The following is a 19,555-nucleotide window of genomic DNA, read 5'->3' on the forward strand; positions in this document are numbered from 1 at the left end:
TATCCCAGTTCCCAACCCCTTCCGTCTCAGTTAGGGAGCACCTCTAAATTTAGAAACCTGGCCCCAGGGGGCTAAAATAGGGCACTTAGTCAAAATCAGTTTTCCAGATTATATCTTTCATTGATATGTATGTGGTTGGGGATGCAGAGGCTACTTTAAAGCTGATTCTGTAGCACTGTTGTGGGTGACTGAGAAAAGTTGTACCTGCATTGTCTGAAATATCATCTTTAGGATGAGCTCTTAAATCGAGTCCATTCCCAGTTGGTATTGATCATAGAAGAATATGAATTCTCCAGTCCTTGCTAATCCTGCAATCGTTTTTTGGCCTCATATAGACAGCACCTTTGCATAGCTTAGCTATTTTTTTCTAGCAATATTTATTTCTATGCACAAAGCTGGGAAAGTGCAAAGTTGGTAGTACAATCTGCACTGGGTCTGTGCAAGAGGGCCTGGAAAGCATGATTCATAAATCAAATTGTACCTTTCAAACAGTCATGCATAATGTTGAATTGTTGCTTGTCTGAGAATAGTAAACCCACTGTGCCTATCCCTACTGAAGTCTTTCAGAATCTGCTGCTTAACTTATTGTTGCTTATTACTACAGAAGTGCCTCTTACTCATTCTAGACTTGCCAGAAGAGCTCATTTAAAGTTAAATGGTTGCGTATAAAAACAAACCCACAGGCCGCTTTGACGCTACTGTTATAGGTAGTTTACCTGTCACAGATCATTCGGAGCCTCTGAGGTCTGCTGGAGACAATCCTCTCTAGAAAGTGAATATGCAGTCACAAGATTAAACAGAAATCAATCCAACAACCATTCTTTGAGCCCTTACAAAAATATGTGCTTAGAATTTCAAAGGACCCTATAGAATCTGTCATCTTGGTATTTATAAATATACATTATACCTATAGGACTTGAATATCAGCATTGATATTAATAAGGCTATTACAGTTCTATAACCCTCTCATTTTACCTACCCACAAGTATAGGCCTTGGGCCTGATTCTATTTCTACTTAAGTCAGTGGGTGTTTTTCTTTGACTTCAGTGGAAGCAAGATCAATTCCCAACATCTAAGATTTAGAAATCGGAGTTAGTTTTTCCTGAGTAAGAGCTAAGATCTTAATGCAGCGAATGGATCTGGGTAAGTGGCCCCTTATGCCTACAGAGATGATGTTGAGGTCCTTCTGGTCCCACATAAATATAAGGGGGTTCATCTGCATGGAGCTGACTGCAACACTGGGGCCTGAGTAAGGGCTTTAGGATCTGGCCCTGTATGTATGCAATGTTTTCTCTCTACAGCTAAGGTTTGTTTTTGGGGGTTCCTACTCTTGTGTTTGCTTCATAGCCACTCATTTAAACATTCCTATTAAACTGAAATCTTGCGAACTTTGCAGTTTAGAGCGCACTTGGTTGCTTTTTGTTATTTTTAATTGGACCAATTTCAAGACAAGTGGAAACAAGAGTATTTTTGGATGATCTTTTATTGGACCAACTGCATGGATGGGATAAGTCAAACAAGATTTTGAATGCTAGGCATTCTCCCTCAAGTGACCTCAGCTGGATCATCACAGCTAAAACATCACTCTAACACTACCAAAACAATTGGAAACTTTTTCTTTTATACATTGAGAAGGTAATAATAGGTTTTTCAGATGTTCTTTTGCTTGTTTCTAGATGAAAAAAATTAATTTAATGTCACAGGTCTGGAATAATGACAGCTATTTAAATGAAGACATTTTTATTAGCAAACGGTGTAGAGGCTACCTGTCACAGGAACTGCTATGTATTTACTGCAGAGCACTGGTACAGTTCAGGGCTTTCCTTCCACTTCACTGTACAGTGAAGTTTAGCTTTCTACAAAATTATATGCAGGATTCATTGTATTCCATTTTTATATACAAAGAAAAAGAAATATTGCACCTACACAACCATTAAGTCCCAAAGTCTTAATGATAATTTTTAATGTGAGATTTCCTGCAGCTGGAGGGTGCTCAGCAGGCAGTAATGGCTCCAAAGGAGCCATTATTTTCTACAGTGCAGTTTTCTGTGGTTTGTAATTTCAGTGAGCCGGATTCACCACTGATGAAAATTGATGTAGGATTGCTTTGATCAGCAGTGTGACCGTGATTTATACCATGTGAGGATCTAGTCCGTTGAGTTCGATAGGACTACGCCAATTTACATCAGATAATTTGTTGGTTCAGTGTAGTCATATTTAGAGCCATAAGGCTGCGCTTGGGCCTTTGATGAGCATAATGAGGTGGAAAAATGCAAGCAGCCTCCTCCACTGCCCCTTATGTCCTTCAGCAGGTTTGCAGAGACTCAGGGATTACTGAGGCACAACACAACTGTGTTTGGTAGGATGCCTCCTGTCAGCCAGTGCTGCTTGCAGAATGCTGTGCAGATCCCCCACCTTTACCCTGTGCATCATGTGAAACTCAAAACATCACTTACTTGGAGTTTAAGTGGTATCTGGGGCTCAGCAGGCTCCAGGGTGGATAACATCCATAGTTTGCAGGGATAGCAGGCTTAAGGGTGGTTAGGACAGCCTGAATCAAGTGTCTGTTGAGAAGGGACTTGTGCCAAATTTCAGATAAGTCAAGCCTCCCTTGGGTTATCCCTAAGCGGGGAATCGGTACAAACATACCTGGAGCACAGCTGCCCACACAAACTGCAGGGCTGGTTCTGTGTATGAAAGCTAAAGATAAGGCAGAACTATACCAGAACTTTAATTTTAGGCCCACTCCTGGAGTCTTTTTTCAAGCCAAATTCCCACTGAAGTATTTGAGGGCTGGTTCCACCAGAAAACTCTTTTATGTGTAGCACAATCTCTCACTGGCAGCACTATAGTCTTACTAATATTAAACATGTTGATTCAGAGTCTGGGATTACCAGCTGGATAGTTACCATACGTTTACTACAATGCTGCTGGATTCCTCTGCAGTACTTAATGTAACCGTAGCAGAAGTCCCATAACCACCAGACTGCTGCTATTGAACTAAGATAATAAGTGATAGAACTGTTACTACACCAACTTAGCTGCCATAAAATGTAACTGCACATTGATTTATAAGAAAAATACAATCAGAATTGAGCTTCCTTCAAACTAGTGGTCACTCTTACAGGAAAATGTAATATTTAGTAGGTTGTTAGAAGGGTCGAAGAGAAGAATAAATAAAAGCTTAAGAAAGGTGTGCTTTTTAAATAGAAATAGCAGGTTTATTCTAAGAACATCCTGAGAATTCTCACCTAATAAATAACTTATGAATTGACAGACCAGTAGTTCTCTCATACCCTCTTCACTGTCTTGGGAATGCCCCAGTCTGCTTACTGGCTTTTCAAATGCTGGTGTTTGAAGAAATCACAGGCACATAGAGTATGCACAGAGGAGATCTACATAGCTCCAACTCAAATACTTCACCTCTTTTCCAAAAAACACAAAAGAAAGAAGGAAACTCAAAGATGCACAATTCAGGGAGTGATTAATTACTATAGGAGAGCCACCTCTCTATGCTCCGCGGGCAAGATCTCATCCTTTCTACTGCAGCACTGTCCCACCCACCCTTTGCTTTCAGGTCTCTGACCAGATTTTTACAGGAACCTTTCAGGAGAAAGCAATATAGGCAGAGGGAATGGCTGTTCATTGCTCCACCTCTAAATGTAACAGGATTTACAGAAAAGTTCATGCCTCTTGAAGGCTCAGGACAAGTGTAGTGACTTCTTAACCTGGCAGGGGAAATACCATGTATCTGTGTCCAAGAAGGCAGTTTTCCTGAACCGCACCCCAGGAGAACTGCTCTTCTGGAGTGGTCCAGTCCCCGCCGAGGTACAGTGGCTTTAAGCCCACTGTATGGAAATGGGAGTCTCCTCCCTTGCTTGATCTGAGGGCAAGCAAAACTTGGGGGCATCTGAACCCCAAGCCTTTGGGCTTGGGCCTGCAAGTAGGATGCCCGCCAAATGTTTTGGAAACATATGAGGCCCCAGTGCAGGTGGAGGATGTTTGCTGGTAGTAGGGTCACTTATGGTTCTGGACACTTGGATTAGGAATAAGTTTTGGCTAATTTGGCTGCGGATACAAATTAAATTTAAAAAAAAAAAGTTCATGTAGTCTGACACTACATTGAATTTTTTTTGGCTGCCCCTCACTGTCTTAGAAACCTGCTTCTGGTTGGTGCGGTGATAGGCACACCCTGCCAGAACCAGGCCTCTGTAACATCGTCTTTGAAGGTAGGGGAGGTAGTAGAGCTAATGTTGGGTTGGGAAAATGATGGCCATGTGATTGCAGTGGAGTCATGCTATCAGGAAGCTGGAAGGAAACTACATGCAAACTTTATGACCTGATACTGTGACTGGATTTGGGGTGGTTCAGGTTCCAGTACAAATTGGAGCAGTGTCAAGGATGCTCTAATTTGTGCTCGTCTGCCACTGGAAAGATACAAAATAGTCCCAGAACTAGGACCTGGCTCAAATTACAAAGTACTACAGAATCAGGTCCACTGTCTCTCCCTGTTCAAGTATCTATCTATTTTTTTTGCAACTAACTAGTTGTTCTAATAAAAGATAGCATCTCTACCACACTGACTACTTCAGAAACTGCTACCTCCAAGTGCTAATGAAGCCATTATTAGTAAATGCCAATGCAAGTTTATTATACAAGCTTTCCCATCCAGACCTGGAGAATTTTCTTGCTTTCTGCAAAGAAAATTCAGGCTCATTAAAGAGCTCCCATGCACACGCCTACACGTGCACCCCTATCAGGAGCAAATGTGCTAACAGTGGGCACATCCCCATGAACACAGCCATGCGGTTTATGGTGCCACAAAGTAAGGTGTCGCAAACTGCACACGGTGTATGTGCACCTGTTCACCATGCTGCTAATTTGCAGTGCAGTGGCTTTTTTTTTAACACCAAGAGATCCCAGTGTAAAAAAAAAAGCCACTAAAAAAAGTGGTGTAGCACATGTGGCAGCAGTGTGCACTCCCAGAAACCAGAGCCTGGCTGGCCAGAGCCACACTATCTGCTGGCTGGGCTCCCAGTGGCTAGCTTGGTTCCCCTGCTACCCCAGGAGGTCCCCAGGACCCCAGGTAAGGCTGCTGGGACCAGCACACTTACTGGCCTCATCCTCCCTTCCTCTACCCAGGTCACTTTGCCACATGCCACAGTGTGCATGCAGGGGCATGCCTGAGGGACAAACTGCAGTGGCACAAATATGTGCCGCTGCTATTTGTCTTGTGAGAAACTCATACCCCTGCATGTGTGTGCTCATCGGGATGCACCTAATGGGAGCAGTTCGGTCCAGGGCTGATCCTGCCTCCCTGCCCTGCCATGCCCCCCCTGCAGCAGCCAGGGGGAGCTCCAGGCTCTCCCGGGTGCCAGCCCTGGGTTGGCAGGGGGCACGGGGATCAGGCCTGTGCTCTGGGGAACAGGCCTGTGCTCTGTTGGGGGTGGAGGACAGCTCCCAGCCGTGAGGAGCTTGGGATCGAGGCTCAGTGGCACTGGCTTGGAGCAATGCACCGTGCCCAAAGCAGCACCAGGACTGGGGGGAGATAGGGGAGGGGAAAGCAGTGCTGGGACTGGGGCAATGTGGGGAGGGAACCAGTAGCTCCAGGGACCAGGGGGCTGGAGCTGCAAGGGGGAAGCAGTGCCAACTGATGCTGCTTCCCCTTCATGTTCCCCACCCCCACCCCACCACTTCCCCCTCATTTCTCTGCCTGGTCCCAGTGCTGCTTAGCTCCTGGCTCCCCCTGGGAATGTGTGGGGACTGGGAGACAACTAGAGTGTGCGCTGCATGGGAACAGGTGAGCTCTCTGTCCCCTCAGTCCTGTCACTGCCTGTGCAGTGCATGCCCCAGTCAGCTCCTGCTCCCCGCCTGTGTTTGGGGGAGCTGGGAGCTGACAAGAGCTGGGATTGGGGACAGAGAGCTCAGCTACCTAGGCTGACCACAAGGAAATTGCTCCCGGTCAGTGTCTACATGTGTGCTACTGTGCAGTAGCCAATGCACTGTTAATCTAGTACCTGTGTTTGTTGTACTAGCTAACAGTGCATTAGCCTAATTTACTGCGCAGTAAGTCCCATGCATGTGTAGACACTGACACTTTACTGTGCGGTAGATTAGTCTAAGGAGCAGTAAAGAGTTTTGTGTAGACGCACCTTTTGTGTTCAAAAGCTTGTCTAACATCTCTTCCAACTATAGAGCTGATCCAATAAAAGATATCACCAAAATAACCCCTGGCTTGTTGCATATGTCTTAGACCATCACGGTTGCCAAGCTCCAACCTTAATGCAAGTTTTGACAGGATTTATTACTGTTTAAGTACCAGAGTGCTGGAAATATCTTCATAGGAGTGATCATTTTTAAAATGCACTGGTTGGATCTGGTGTGCAAGGACAGTCTGCGGGGCTGGTTTAGCATGGATGCCGCATGCAGCATACACCCCTGACCAGGTCCCTGTGCTGCATGTAGTGCCTATGGCACTGGTCCAACCCTGCACACTGCACACAGCATGTGCTAGACTAGCTCTGCACACTGCCAGGCTGCCACATCCTGCATGCGGTGCACAGGGTTATGAGACCCATGAGCTGGATCTTAGACCCCTAGTCTACTCAATAAAGTGCCCGTCTGCCCTGCACTTTGCCTAACTTTAAATTCACACAGGCTAACTACTTCTCACTATTGTTAGTTCCTAGTGTCCTCAGGGCTCGTCTCCACAGGGATAATCAGGAATATTTATCCGAATTAACTAAAGATGGAAATTTACACTGAAATAATTAAGCTGCACTGTCTACACTGGTGTTTAATGCAGTTTAATTTACTTTAAAAATTAGTTCAGATTAACTTTCCCCAACTGTCCCCATGTAGACAAACCAATATAAACTACTGATACCCTATTGTTTAGAGCACAGTACAAACAGCCAGGTAAATATGTTCTCAGAGTCAAAGACTAAGACAGATCTAAAAATGCAAAGATAAAAAATGCAAAGATATTTGGACCCCCATTATCAACAAATTAGATAAAATACTGATCAAATAATATATGATGAAGATCTATCTAAAATACAATGGTACCCTGTATGCTTGATTGATTTATTTAAGAATGGGTGCAGAGCTTACACACTCAAGAGATTTGATTATTTTCTGTGACAGTACAATACATTGAATGCTAATTAGAAAATATCTCCCTATTTGAAAACTAAGGTGGAGGTGGCTTATGAACTGACAATGAGGCAGGTAAATGGAAAGGACAAATGTAAAATGAGTAAACATTCCCAATTTATATTGTGGGAAAATCATACCAGTACTGCTACATGACGGTGATATGTCTGCAGCTGTCCACAAGAAAACATTTCCCTCTGATCAGTGAAACTGCTTGTGCAGCAGGACAAAATTGGGACTCTGTCTGTGTGACCTCCATTAGATTACAGTACATAACCAATACCGGACAGAAAGGAAGCCTCCCTGGAGGTTGGCCATACTGCATCTTAGGGCTGTTATATGTTTGGGACCAAAGCCACCTATAGTTTATTATGACAATAAAGATTTCCATCATTTCAGAATTCAATTTCTTTCTATTCCATAGAGATCTCTTGTTATATGAAGCATCAGCATAAAAAAGTGAAATAAAAAAAAAAACATGCTGAGAGCTCAGACTTCATATGTACTCTGAAAAATGTCATTTGACATTGGTGTTTCAATGCTTGTTGCTTCTTGCTTCCATCTGCTGGTGGAAACTTGAAAAGCATGACACACTAAAAGCCTCTACCTTTGGAGGAAGAAAAGCTAATTTCTGGAAGCTTTTAAATTCCATGCCTGTTACTAAAGCCTGCAGACATTTGAGAAATTATGCCATTGTGCTCTTTTAACTTAAAGCTAATCGTTACATGTGAAGAACTCTCGTAAAGTTCTGCCCTCATAAACAAAGTTACACAAACTAACGAAGACAACACTGTATATTTTCTGGCAGCTCATGCAATAAATCAAGGAGGATTTAAGACATATAGAGTTACAGCCAAGTTGTAAGAATTTATAAACCACTCTCTTTCCTTTGGAATTCAGGTGTCAAAGGGAAGAGATGTGAAAAACTCAGTGCATCATGCACTCATTTCCAGTTTGGCAAAATTTTTGGCTAATGCTATGTGCTCTGATTCCTAATCCTTTCCTGCCCTTGACCCCTGCTGTCTAGATTCAAACTTGTAGCCATTAGTGGAGCAGGATCAAGACACTGGCTTTCCAATGCCGCAACTGGGGTTTAGAAGGGATTTAAACTCTCTGCTTTTCAGCCTGGTAAAATGAACACAGCAGTAGATTAATGCAAGGATTTGTGCTTACACAGCATGAGAGCTTTCAAAAATAGTGTTAACAGAGCTACAAGTGCCTCTCAGAGAGGAAGCAAAACAAGAGAGGTCAGACCCAACAAACGGATGGGTGCAGGGCAAAGTCTGGCCAGTGCTATTGTAGGTACAGGGGCTTCTATGTGGAGGGGGCCTGGGCCACAGTGTAGCCAAGAAGGGGCTTTATACACCTTCTGCGTGCTGCAGGGACCGGTTCTGTACCGGTGCAAGTATAGTCAGAATAAAGACATAGCTGCTAGATCCACTGCTGTGAGTACTAGCCAATGTCTCTGGGAAGGGAGAATACAAAGACTGTGGACATTGCTGCTGTCTAGGGACAGTTATGCAGCCTGAAGAAGAATCCCTTGCCCAGCCTTTCTGTTTACTTGTGTTTAGACAGGGATTGAGGTTTTGGTGCACAAGACAGTTGTGTTGAATTTATGTAGGAAAAGAACAGGTTTTTCTTTAGGAGAGGGTCCAATTTAGAATTGCTTTGAAAGGAGCGCATTTCTCCCTTTGCAAAGGATACTGCATTGAAGGCAGGGTGCTGTCTTTGTGGTGAAGCCATGTCTGTTCTGCCTGTGCGCAGGAACCTTATCTCCTGGGCCCTCATGCGACTTGCTTCCCCCTTGTTCAAGGCCGGCAGCAAAACACATTTAAGTCCAGAGCAGTCAGACAAACCTCTAAAGGTTTAGAACTGTTGTTTCAAAAGATTTCTCCAGACACGCCAATCCATAAGCCCTTCCAGGGCTGATCCTAGACTACTGAATCCAATGGGAGTTCTGTCATTAACTTCAATGAAAGATGGGTTGCACTCTTGGTGCTTTGTTATTGCTGTGTTTCTTCTTTGCCTTAGGCAAGGACCTATTTGTTTGTTACCTGTGCTTATTGTGCAGTGCTGGGAACATTGGTGGGGCTAGCTAAAACCATTTTGCCATTTAGATTTGGGCAGCCACTCAGAACTTTGGTTATTTAAACGATCCCAGCACAACTAGGCTGGAAATAATCTCAAGAGAAAAGGTTCTTTGGTAGGATCTCCCCATAGGATGAGCATATTGCAGGGACAGCAGTACTTTTGCTTCAGGCAGGAAATTTGAAGTGCAGAGGAGCATGAAAATGGAAAATACACTTAAACAATGAGATGTTTCCATACCACTTCCTCCCCTCTCCCCAACCTCATCAGAAACAGTTTGATTCAGTTCTGGGTAGGGCAAATGCCTGGCTTTATTTTTATTTTATCCAAACCGATTCATATATTCCTGATTTTGAGGCAAACACCATCTCTGGTTTACAGCTAGAGCAGCTGGGGTGGTTGCTAGAGCCATTCCAGTGACCTCTAAGGAGAGGGAAGGAATGCTTCTCCCCAGTTCACATCGTAGTGGCTTCAGCATCTCACCCTGGACTGAAGCAGCACTCCTCCCCCTTTCCTCCTTCAAGGACACTTCTGTGGGGATATGCCCACCAGCCCCTGTTCCTCTCATCTGCCTCACCCACAAAAGCACTCAACCTTGTAGACTTCTATGGAGCTATGCTTTATGGCACAGTGGAGCTCAACTCTGCCCACAAGGATTTCTAGAGCATGCCTAGTCTAATGAAATTCTCTAATTGATTAAAACCAATCCAGTGACTGTGGTCATACAACCAAGTAGGACTGCTTAAGGAGGCCTGGTTCATTTTTTACCAAACAAACTCCAAGATCACTTAGAATCATGACATCCCTTCCTCTCCTACAGTGGAGCTGTATCAGTTCTGCTGCCTTTAGTGTCCTCTATAACTACAGAAGGCAGCATTTGAGCGCATCAGTTTGGTCAGGGTGGAGTCCGAGCTGGTGCTAAATCTTAGAAGTGCTTTTACCTGCAAGTAGGTCTAAATATATCAGCTTGTGGCCACCTCCACAGAAGTGTGTATGTTTGGTTCCCCAGGGACAACTAGCAGTGGCACACCTCTGGCGTGTACCCTGGGTGGGGGAGGCTGGAGCCAGCACTGGGTTGGCCCCAGCAACCTTATCTGGGATCCCGGTGGCCTCCTAGGGTTGCAGCAGCAGCAATCCTATTGCTTGGAGCCTGGCTGGCAACCAGAGCATGGCTCCAGCTGGCCAGGCTCTGGTTTTGGGTGGCACATAATGTCCCCATGTGCACCACCCTGCTTTTTTATTGCGCGGGATCTCCTGGGGTCAAAAACCTCCAGTACGAACAATTGACTGCATGGTATGTGGTACTACAGATATGTCTGCAGTGCCAAATATCACACAGCCATGCTCGTCTGGATGTGGTCTGTTTGAGCATTTTCGTCAGAAAATTCTTTGGGATTAGACTGTGCCATTTGTATTTATTTCAGTATTTCCCTACTCCACGAGTAGTCTGGGACAATCACCCCAAGCCAACCCTTAATGAGGAAAACAGCTCTTTTCCTCTCCCAGTCTGTTCTGCTCTGCTCCCTCTTTATCCAAACTAACTTACTGCTGATGGCAGGATGGCGGCACATTCCCATTTCACGCCAGCTTGATTAATATGTTTCAGTTATTTGTGTGAAAGATTCCAAGGCTTCAGAATGTGAGACCAGGTTATTGTTCAGCCAATCACAGTTAGCATGTGAAAATGGGGGATGTTTAGTGTTCATGCACCAGATTCAAAGGAGGGGCATCTTGGAATGGGTCACACAGCAACACCCACTTCTTTGAACGGGTGTTACTATGCTCTACTAAACCTGTAAAACTTTGGCTCGAACCTCTTCTTTTCTCTCCCCCTCTTATTTTTTCTAGATAGATTCCCCCTCCCACCTTTCAGGGTGAGAATGAGAGAGACTGGCTAAGTCTGTAGATGGATGGATTTCACGTTTCAGGGTTTTTAATATTTCACTTTTATATTTCTCTTAGAGAATGATCCTGCTGAGAGGCTAAGAATTGGTGCTCATCATTTCCCCCTCACTGACACTTGGATATATTGCTCTGAAAGATATCCCAGGAGAAAACATTAAACAAAAAAAAAAAAAAAAAAAAAAAAGAGCAAGTGAGAGAGCCTGCTTTTCAAAGCATATTTCTCAACCTGCCCACATCAAAATAAGAGACAACTGGCCCTTTGAAGTTCAGGACACAGACTTCTCAACCAGCCTGCATTAAAATAAAAGAAACTAGCTTTATAAATCACACAGACTTCTCACCTTGCCCACTTCAGAATATGGGGAAATGACCTTTAAAAATTGGGCTTAAAGGCCTCATAGGTCATCTGTAAAAGAATAAATAGGGCAGATAAGCCATACCCCGAGGTACCTCTCAACTTCTCCAGGGAATAATAGGCGATGCTGGCCCTTTAAGCTGAAGGGCTGAGACTGACTTAGCACTTCAGACAACAAAATGCTAAATCAGTCTAATGTATATCTATTTTTAGGGATTCCCTAGAGCCTAGAACAAGGTCCCCTGGTATTTGTATAGCACAGCATTTTTAAATGAAGAGTATAACTGATTCAGGAGTCACACTTAATGAGATCATACCTGGCTTATAGTTGGGAAGCTTGGAAAGTCCTGGCCATGTGCCCTCACTTGGGACCCCCAATATCTGTGCAAAACAAGAGAGGGAGAGAGAGAGAGAACAGAAATAAATGTTGTTTGCAAGTACCTCCATACAGTAGGTGTGTACCATTTAGACTTCAGTTAACTGGTTGTGAATCCAGAGTAATGCCTTGGAAGTCAGTCACAATCCCTGGATGTGCACCAACATTAAAAAATTGGAACCTGGTTCTGTATGCAAAGGACTGAGCTTCTTTAGTACTGTTGATTTTCTAATGAAAAGGGACCTTCCAAACCTTAATGTCACTGCTGCTGGGAATGTCAGCGTACATATGCAGCTGCACTGACAGATGTCATTTGCACTGTATTTCCAATAACAGGGTCACATTGTACAGACTTGTTTACAGCTAAAGGTGTCCCCCTAGGGCCTGGATTGCATTGATGAGTGATTGTCTCCAGTTGTACTCGCACCACATGATATGCACTCAGTGGCTGCACACTGTCACTGGGATAGAGACCCCTGCTGTTTTGAGATGAAAAAGAAAAGATGGTAAAGAGAGCAACTGACAGGTACTAAAAATAATTCAGGGCCCAGTTTTGAGAGTGGCTGAGCCTCAATTACACCTCTTGCCTTGAATTATGAATCTTTATGTGGCTCAGTACCCTTCAGGAAAGTGTCTCTAAAGTTTGCTTTTGCTGCTGAAGACTATGGATTCGAGCACATCTATGTACATATTCTGTTTGAAATAGCAGCTGTTTAGTGTGAAGATTATTATTTGTTACATGCAAAAAGTACTGTGTCTAATTCTCTGTTAATGAGCTATGCTAAACAAGTAAAGTCCATGCCCAGGAGCGTTTAGAATATGACACAAAATAATAAAACAATACTGCCAACCCCCAGAGTTAAAAAAATCAGGATTCATGCCCCCAAAGAATCATGAGATTGCCATAAAGATCATGAGGGCATAATCTTTAAATTACATTTGCATTAGGTTTTATTTTTTTTCCCTATAACTATACGATCTAGAAATGTACTTTTCTTTGAAATGAAAGTTGCTACTCTCATGTAATAAGTAGGCAACGGGAGCTAGAGCTTTAAGAAAAATATTAAGTGTTGCAAGATTTGGAGTAAAATTGTGATGGTTGGCAATTCTATCAAATACAGTACAGGCAGAAAAAGTCCAGAATATGATTGATACAGGTAGCAGATCTCTGGTAAGCTGATTTGCATTTTTCACTTGTATTTTGGGAACCCTAAAAGAGCAGTGATGACAGTTACTATAATCTGCAAGTTGGAAAGAGCAGCTAGAATAACAGATTTGGGTGAGGCTATTGCAATTCATGGATAGTGTGCTTGTAGCGCAGATAGGACCCATAACTATAGTTTGTTACAGAACAAATCACAGAAGTGCAAACCCCTACATTCTCTTGTGGGAACAGAACACTTGACATTTGAATCTAGAATTATGTAGTAGTCTTTTATCTCTGTAACAGGTTGCATCAAAACACTGGATCTGAAATCCCCCAAATATGGAGTGTTTAAAATCTAGGTGGACATTTTGAAGCATGGTTGCTGCTGTAATTCAGGCCCTAATTTTTCCAGAGGCTGAGTATCCCTTGTGGGTAACAAGGCACTTTTAATACCTATGATGTAAATGCTGTTTGAGAGTATTTAGAACATGGCTGAACTGGACTCAACTTAAGGATGTGAATAGACCTTTAAGCACATTGCTGTGTATGGATGAATTGGGTATAAGCACGTGTTTAGCTGAATTTCTGCCTAAATTGGAGCCCAGAATATCCACATATAATACAAACTGGCACAGCTGGTTCCAAGCCATGACATTTGGGTCCAGTTTCTAGTATGTGGATCTACAATGGTAGGGGCTGCATTTAGTTAATTAAACAAATGCACTCTGGCGATTACCATCTACAAGTCCTCTCTGCAAACTTCAAACCAGTTTTAACAAATCCCTGGGTCAAATCAAGACACTGCATTGTGACTTACAGATATAGCCTATATGTTATGTGGGAATAGCAGCACTTCAGTTTTGACCAACAGGTAGAATTATGGCACTCAGCTGAACAGAATTCTTCATTCTTTCACCTGCTCTCCCAAATAGGAACCACCCATGTATCCTAAAACCAATCTGACTGACATCTAGTTCCTGTCAAAGAGCTACAGAATCTGAAACATAGTAAATATAAAACCCTCTTTTTATTTCCACACCTGTTGTATGTTTAATTCCATTCCAACCTAAAAAACAGTAATGGAAAGTGAAGCCCTAGGCTAATAAAGGAGGTGTAACTAGGGACCTATCTAAATTGTGGCAAGAGGAAGGGATTTTTGCAGGTTGCTGATTTCATGGTCTTGTTGAGGTGAGCTCCCCCTTGCTGCTGATTGGCCAAGGGCCCCAGTGGCCCCACCCCTCACTGCTGATTGGCCAAGAGGCCAATCGCTTATCTTCAGACTGCAGCATTGCATCTCACTTCTTAAAAGATGGTGTCAAAACCTTTTCACTTTCCTGACTGGTGCATTCGATTGGTCTTCATCATCATTAACTTAGTCTCTCCGTAGCTCTCCCTCTAGCCATGTGCTGTATGGCTGCAGGAGTTGCCGCACTTTCTTTGTATTCTGGTAAGCTTTATTTGGTTGGGCAGGAAATTCTATGCAAAGTTGTGGGAATTACTATTTTTTGTGTTGATTGTAGAAACTGCCATTTTTTGTAGTTTCTGCAAAAATTGTGAAACCACAATTTAAGTAGATTTCTAATTATAAGTCTGAATCCTATGTTTTTCGGTTACAATATATATATAAAAAATGATTGTGTGTGTGTGTGTGTGTGTGTGTGTGTGTGTATGTGTATGTATCTACTAGTTAGAGACTATATCCAGAACTAAATCCTGTTCTCTGACACTAGTTTGTGCAACAAACATCTTCTGTGTACAAATAATCTTCTGTGTACAAATTAATTTTAATTTGCAACATTATACAAACCTGCTAAATATGATGGGTGAAAAATATCCTCCTGCACCACAGTCTTGGAAAAAAGTCAGGGTACAGAAAAGTCAAAGGCTGACTAGCCAGAGCTCTCACTTAATGTGATTAACTCCTGAAATTTCTGGGACAGTCCTGATTTTCAGAGAGCTGTCCTGGTGTCCCTGAGAAACTGCCTGAAATGAAAATTTTGTCATAATTTTGATAAATTCTTTCGGAACTAGTTCCAGGCAACATCCTGCTGTGTCTACTGCACCTGTTGCTTGGTACTATAAGAGCACATCTATACATGATGCTATATCGCCATAGCAACGTGCCATGGTGACATAGTATCCACAGGTGTCTACACATGTCCAGCAGCTACTGTGCTGTAGCATCACACTCCTCTGTTATAGTGCATCATTACAGCGAAGCATGCTAAAAATAACCATGCATCACACTTCAGTTCTTCCAAAAGGAAGTACTAAAGCACAGTGCAGTAACAACATCGCCATAGGGCAACATGTAGATGCGCCCTAGGAGTATGACCACACTGCTTCTGGGTTGACTTCTGGCTACCTTCAGAATGGGAAATACCATAACCACGTTTAGGAGGTGCTGTCTGTAGGCTAATTGCTCTGCCTCTTAGCACCAATTACTTGTAGTACAAACAGATCTAATTAGCCTTAGCACAGTGCAATGTAAATGTGGCTAAGCTGCTTTTGTTTCAGAAAGTAGCTGTGGGAAACTTCACGACTGAGAAGCAGCACAGATGTTTTCTGCCTCTTAGCAGAGGTAATTAGTAGGGCTGTGCAAAGCTTCGGATCATGATTCGGATTCAGAGATGATTTGGATGATTTGGAGGCTGAATCTACAAATCCGAATTGAATCGCGGTAAGCTTTAGGCTTTCCGAATCGATTTGGAGCTTCTGAATTGACTTGGAAAAGATTCTGCCATAGGGTATAATGGGGAATCAATTAAATATCTATAACTTCGTTGCCTTTTGGCTGATTCAGATGAAGCTTGCAGGGATCGTAGCCTCTGCTGAGAGCATGACGTGTGTCAAGTTTCAAGGTGATAGGTGCAGGGGTTCAGGGAAACTGTGCCACAAAGTTCTGAAAGCAAAACCCATGTCACGTGTATGTGGTAAGCCACAGTGGGGTGAAAACTGCAGAGATGGTAGCCCCTGGTGAGACCACAAAGCCTGCCAAGTTTCAAGGAGATAGGTGCAGGGGTTTGGGGGAAACTGCACCTCAGGCTGCGGACAAGCAAAACTCATGACACAGGTGACACTGCATGTGTTAAGGCACAGCAGGGTGAAAGCTGCAGGCCTGCTAGCCCCTGCTGAGGCCACAAGGCCTGCCAGCTGTCAAGGAGATAGGTGCGGGGGCTTCTGGATTCTGGGGCCCTGCACCTCTGGCTGTTGACAGGCAAAACTTGTGACATGGGTGCTTGTGCAACTGTGTCTGTCTTGGGGCACCGAGAGGGGGGGCAAGGGGACTACTGCAGGCCTGACTGCTAAGCTACTATGTTACCAACCAATCACGATTCACTCAGGGACCAGCTCAATACACAGTAGCTAACTACTAGTAGCTACTAGATGGCAAGTTAATTAGCAAGGATTAACACCTACAAAACCACAAACTAAGGAGAGGAAATAATCAATACAGACAATCAAGTGCCCCAAGACAGACACAGTTGCACAAGCACCCATGACACAAGTTTTGTCTGTCCACAGCTAGGAGTGCAGGGCCCCAGAACCCTGCTGCATCTATCTCCTTAACAGCTGCCAGGCTTTGTGGCTGCAGCAGGGCCTAGCAGCCAGGCCTGCAGTAGTTTTCCCTCCCCTCTGCCCCAAGACAGACACAGTTGCACAAGCACCCATGTCACGAGTTTTGCCTGTCACCAGGTAGAGGTGCAGGGCTCCAGAACCCAGAAGCCCCACATCTATCTCCTTGGCAGCTGGCAGGCCTTGTGGCCTCAGCAGGGGCTAGCAGGCCTGCAGCTTTCACCCTGCTGCGCCTTAACACACACGGTGTCACCCATGTCACGAGTTTTGCTTGTCCGCAGCTTGAGGTGCAGTTCCCCCCAAACCCCTGCACCTATCTCCTTGAAACTTAGCAGGTTTTGTGGCCTCACCGGGGGCTACCATCCCTGCAGTTCTGACCCTGTGGTGGCTTAATACAAACACAACATGAGTTTTGCTTTCAAGAATTTGGGGTGCAGTTTCCCCCAAACCCCTGCACCTATCTTCTTGAAACTTGGTAGACTTCATGCCCTTAGCAGAGGGTACCACCCCTGCAAGTTTAATCTAAATTGGACAAAAAAACAACAAAGTTATAGATATTTCATTGATTCCCCATTAATACCCTATGGCTGAATTTCTGAATCAGCTCTGAAGCTTTGGAATCGATTTGGCCAGATCGAAGTGGGAAACCGATTCGGGGCTCCGAACTGAAACACTGGCATCCGAATTGGCTGAATCTGAGCCCAAATTGAATAGTTCCCTATTTGCACAGGCCTAGTAATTAGCCTGCCCTCAGTACCATAGTATGATGGCTACAGGCACCAGAACTGGTAGTAGTGCATACTTTGTCCAGTTCTGGGCGTCTGTGGTGCCCTAGATTTTGTTTCCTGAGAGTAGATTGCAATACCTTCATCAAAATTCATAAAAAAAATTGGTTTATTATGAATTCACACAAATGCTATATAACATACCTAGGAGGCCTTTTTCTTCCCCTGTGCTACAGCTGCTTTGAGAAAGCAGTCCATTGAGGTATCCTCCATATGTGCCTTAGCTGAGTAGCATTTTTTACAATAGTTTGGAGCCAGCCAATCTTAGAAGCAGAGTGGTAGATCCCTGTATCCACTTTAATGGAGCCTCACTGAAATCAGTAGCAGCAAAAAAGCTGATCATAAATATATAGCTATCTGATGCAAAATCCATATATCACACCTGGAAACTTGGACTAATTATCTTAAGCTCAACCCACTTACTATCTACAAGAAAGTACAACAGAAGGTTTTGTAGAATATATTTCACTTACAGTCTCAGCCCCAGTGATACAATTGGATCAATGCATATTTTATAGAATATTTTATAGGGCCACGACTGCCCACTATAGTGATAGAAGTTATAATTGAGAGACACTCCCTTACTTAGAATACTACAGAAGTTAAGAACTGGGAGATTTTCCCTCAGTTAAGATAGTCAGTCAGAGCTAGATTAAGTGTCTGCAGAAATTTACGTACTGCTCCAAAATAAAGCTCATTGTTTGGTTCTTTTCATTGATATATACCTATGCTCATTGAACGTAACCATCGTTACACCTACCAGCCAGCTAAATACCTTGGTGGTGTTTATTCAGTCAGCCCTAGGAGAAAAACTAATCAGACACAAAGGCTGCACACCAAGATTTTCTGAAGTGATATTGAATGCCTTTATTTTTTTTAAACCAAAACTGGGTATTTTAAAGGAACTGACTTGTTAGAAGATGCAAAACATTTCTAAAATTCATGCACCCAAGCTGTTTCAAGGGGGACACTCCAAATCAGCATTGAAAATCTAGGTTAAATGCACTCTTCCAGATGTGAAAGTATAACAACTTGAATCCATCTTTGTCATATATTTACTATTTCATGGCACTCAGAACTTCCTTCCTTATTCTTAAATATTATTTCTGTCCTTTACAGAATAAAGTATATTAAACCACAGAGGTAGTTATAATACTGTATATATGAAACTGGCCCAATCATCCTTTGACTATAGAACCATAGGATATTTGTCAAGCTGCTGTCCCTCTATCAATGGGAGGACATCTTTTTTTCATACTAGAGAATCTTGAACCTTGTCCTTGCTTTGAGCCTTTTTAGTTGGACTGGCCAACTATGGATTGTTTTTGTTTGTTTAGTAGTTCATTGCTCCATTTCTCTTATTTGGGAAAGAAACATCAAACATATTGTTACAAAGACTGAACTCTTATCTTATTGCCCTAAGCTCCTGGATCACCTATCTGTCTTTGGTTGACGTGTTCTAGCTGGACACCCAGAATGCTGTCTAGCAGAATGCTCATAAAAGTAATTAAGAAGGGAAAACTAGATGGTAATTCACAAAGGCTGGAGGCCAAAGGACCATCTTTCTACTGCTGCAGTGCCAGAGTTCTGGGGTTTGGACTCTCTACTTGTAGGAAGGTCTTCTTGCAGAGGGTTAAGTCCACAGAAAGGAAGGTAAAGATTTTCCCAGAAGCTGGAAGGAGTGGCCACCAAATGTAAACAAAAACAAAGGGTTAATTTTTCTGAAGTCAGTGGCAAACAATAATATACAGCAGTGAAAAAATAGTCACATGCACATTGATTTAGTCTAAGTGGGATGAGCTGCAGGTCATTCAACAGGACAAACAATGGCTAGGAGACAGTAGGTCACAGTGTCTCGGATGGCCAGAGCCGACTCGAGGTGATTTAGAAACTGCTCGTTTGTCAGGGCGGGCTGGTGAATGGAGAGGCAGACAAGGTTTAATGGTTGCAAAAACGTTTACTTACGCTGCCTGTAGTTGCGACGCAGATGGTCCGGTCGTCTGAACAACCACGTGGGTTGTTCCAGCTGGCGAGGCCCAAGCCAGTTAATCCGTCCGCAAATCAAGCCGGCGGGAAAAGGGTACGTCTGGGATTGTGCTCGGCGACGGGAAGAAAGATCGATAGGTGATCAGTCTATCGATCAGCTAGCCGCAAGTCAGATCTCTTT

At 43.5% G+C, this 19,555-nt stretch overlaps 1 protein-coding gene across 1 annotated transcript in view; it reads right to left on the reverse strand.

The window, feature by feature from the left end:
- Window positions 1-19,555, reverse strand: part of CDK15 (cyclin dependent kinase 15) — a 97,093-nt gene that overhangs the window by 12,292 nt on the left and 65,246 nt on the right. Inside the window, exons 11-12 of the mRNA XM_025196700.1 lie at window positions 11,822-11,885; window positions 717-765 (exon numbers count right to left, since the gene is read on the reverse strand). Coding sequence (XP_025052485.1) covers window positions 717-765; window positions 11,822-11,885 — 113 coding nt within the window. The remainder of the gene's footprint in view (window positions 1-716; window positions 766-11,821; window positions 11,886-19,555) is intronic.

This window comes from Alligator sinensis, unplaced genomic scaffold (genome assembly GCF_000455745.1).
Source record: "Alligator sinensis unplaced genomic scaffold, ASM45574v1 scaffold755_2, whole genome shotgun sequence".
Classification (NCBI taxonomy): Eukaryota; Metazoa; Chordata; order Crocodylia; family Alligatoridae; genus Alligator; species Alligator sinensis.